The sequence below is a fragment of the Quercus lobata genome, chromosome 9, assembly GCF_001633185.2.
Source record: "Quercus lobata isolate SW786 chromosome 9, ValleyOak3.0 Primary Assembly, whole genome shotgun sequence".
In the NCBI taxonomy this organism is placed as follows: domain Eukaryota; kingdom Viridiplantae; phylum Streptophyta; class Magnoliopsida; order Fagales; family Fagaceae; genus Quercus; species Quercus lobata.
In genome coordinates this window covers 35,972,623-35,975,464 of record NC_044912.1, presented here as the reverse complement: position 1 = coordinate 35,975,464, position 2,842 = coordinate 35,972,623, and the positions used below count along the sequence as shown (strand labels likewise).

At 44.8% G+C, this 2,842-nt stretch overlaps 1 protein-coding gene across 1 annotated transcript; it reads right to left on the bottom strand.

The window, feature by feature from the left end:
- Nucleotides 1-529: 529 nt before the first annotated feature.
- LOC115961663 lies at nt 530-2,208 on the bottom strand. The gene is made up of 2 exons (XM_031080601.1): nt 2,086-2,208; nt 530-817 (listed from the first exon to the last, which is right to left on the bottom strand). The coding sequence occupies exons 1-2, from the start codon at nt 2,206-2,208 to the stop codon at nt 530-532; spliced, it is 411 nt and encodes a 136-aa protein (XP_030936461.1).
- Between the last annotated feature and the right edge of the window lie 634 nt (nt 2,209-2,842).

The window sequence follows — 2,842 nt, the reverse complement described above, 5'->3', positions numbered from 1 at the left end:
GGGACGCTAGGTATGCCTTCAATTCCTCGAATGCTCTTTGGCATTCGTCAATCCATTCAAATGCCTTCTTTATGATTCTAAAGAATGGAAAGCATTTGTTTGTTGCTCACGAGACGAACCTATTAAGGGTTGCGACTCTTCCATTTAGGCTCTGTACCTCCTTGATGTTCCTTGGGGGGTTCATCTCTAGGATTACTCAGATTTTATTAGGGTTGGCTTTGACACCCCGTTGGGATACCATAAAGCCAATGAACTTTCTTGATGATACCCCGAACACACATTTGCTAGGATTGAGTTTCATACCGTAGAGGCGAAGAGTTTCGAACGTCTCCTTAAGATCGTCTAGGTGGTGTTCTTCTTACTTACTTTTCACTAACATGTCATCCACGTATACCTCAACATTTCGTCCGATTTTTTGGACGAACATCTTATTTACAAGCCTTTGGTATGTTGCCCCTACATTCTTTAAACCAGATGGCATGACCTTGTAGCATAAAAGGCCTTGGCTTGTGAAGAATGACGTCTTCTCTTAATCGGACTCCTCAAGCTTGATCTGATTGTACTCGAAGAAGGCATCCATGAAACTTAGCAATTGGTGTCTAGCCATCGAATCTATAAGGAGGTCGATCCGTAAGATGGGGTAATTGTCCTTTGGATAAGCTTTATTCAAGTCGATGAAGTCTACACTCATCCTCCCCTTTCCGTTTGCCTTCTTGACCATTACCACATTGGCCAACCATTCGGGAGAGTAGACCTCTTTAATGAAATCAGCCTTCAATAGCTTATGAACTTCTTCGACTATGGCCTTGTCCCTTTCCTGTGCAAAGACCCTCTACCTCTGTCGGATGGGTGGAAAGGATAGGGAGACCCTGAGCGGATGGACCATGATCTTTGGGTCGATCCCTGGCATATCCTTATGGCTCCAAGCAAAGATGTCCAAGTTGTTCTTTAGGAAAAGAATCAGCTCGTTTCGAACCAAAGGGCTGGCTTACATGCTAATGTGAGCGATCCTATCCGGGTGCTATTCATCCAAAGAGACAGCTTCTAGTTCCTCTGTTAGCCCTGCATTCACTCGTCTCTCCTCAATGTTCATGGTAGTTAGTTATTCGTCCATCTCTAGCATGGCTACATAACATTCTCGGGCTGCCGTCTGATCTCCATGGGCCTCTCTTATCCCACACTCTGTAAGGAATTTGGCAATAGGTGATATGTAGATTTGGTCGCTCTCCATGCGTTGGTCGCCCGATGATGGCATTATAAGCTGACGAGCAATCTACTACCAAGAATGTGACATCCTTAGTGATCTATTGAGGATAGGTGCTAATGGTGATTGACAATGTGATGGATTTGATGGGCATGACCTTCGTTCCTCCGAAACCCACTAGAGGGACGTCTGATGGTATGAGTCATTCCTTACCAATCCTCATTGGTTGGAAGGCTGGATAGTAGAGGATGTTCGCTGAGCTTCCATTATCCACCAGGACCTGTCGGGTATTGAAGTTTGCTATGGTCAAATTGATCACCAAAGCATCGTCATGGGGGTGGTGGAGTCATTGGGCATCCTTCTTAGTGAAGTTGATCATCGGCTCATCCATCTGAGTAAGCTTGGGCAGACAACTAGTGAGCTGGACATTTTGCACTATTCATAGGTAGGTCTTCCTCGCCTTCTTTGAGGACCGACCATTGTGCGCCCCCCCCTCTACGATCACTCTTATCTCTCCAAGTGGGGCCTTGGGTTGCTTTTCAACCTGTTAGTTCAACTCTTAGTCCTTTAGTGGTTTTCTCTTGCCTTTTCTTGTCCTACGAACCGTTGCAATTTTCCTTGCTTGATGAATGCTTCTATTTGTTGCTTTAGGTCATAGCAGTCGGAAGTGTCATGTCCATGGTCCCGATGGAAGCGACATTACTTATTCCTTGGCCATTTGTTTGGGTCACCCTTCAATTTATCAGGCCAATCAAGGCGGGGTCGTCCCTGATCTGCATCAAGACCTGATCAAGCGGAGTGTTAAACGAAGTGAAGTTGGTGATCTGTCTTGGCGGAGGCCTTGACCTTTGTTCATCCCTCTTGTTACTCATTTAGGCTACCTTTCTTCCCCTGTATGGATGGGGATCGTCATACTTCTCTCGCTTCTTCAGTCTGCCCCCTCTAGCAATCATGGCATCTTCAGCGTTCAAGTACTTCGTGGCTTGATATAACATGTCAGCCATGGTCTTTGGATCGTTCTTGTAAACGGAGAATAAGAATTCTTCGGATCGGAGTCCATTGGTAAAGGTTATGACTAGGACTTCCCCTTATTCCTTCAATTTTGTTCCTCCGATAATGTTGGGTGGCTTTACTATGGAAGTATTTGGAGTTCTTGTCTCCAAATGTAGCCCAAAGAGATCAGGATCACTGAAACCACATCCTTGTCTCCTTATCTAGGAGGTCATTCACCTCACTTCTAAGCATTCGTGCCTTAAAATTAACCCCTGTCAGTAGTGCTTCCAACTCTACCTTGGCTAAGAGTTTCTACTTTTGTTGTAATTCTTTTCTGATGCTACCAAAATTTTTGCTACTCCATCTCCTTAAGGCCGAACCACACCTCTCAATTTTTGGCACAATACTTGCTGCAATGTTGTCAATTCTGTGCTTGTGCCATTCAGCTTTAACTGTATTTGAACATCCCTTCTTGGCAAGCCACATCTCCTCAAATCGGAACGGTTTTTCTTGGCTGGTTGGGTGAATGATTTCGGTATAATCCATAGGGAGGAGTGATCAGAGGTGCTGCAATTTAGATGGTGCACAAAGGATCCTCCAAATCTAATCAACCACTCATTATTTGCTAAACTTCTATCCAATCTC

Coding starts and splice junctions, on each gene's coding strand:
- LOC115961663 (XM_031080601.1), bottom strand. CDS start 2,208: ATGGCTGACATGTTATATCAAGCCACGAAGTACTTGAACGCTGAAGAT. Junction 818..2,085: donor ATCCATACAGGGGAAGAAAG/GTAGCCTAAATG, acceptor GTCTTTGCACAG/GAAAGGGACAAGGCCATAGT.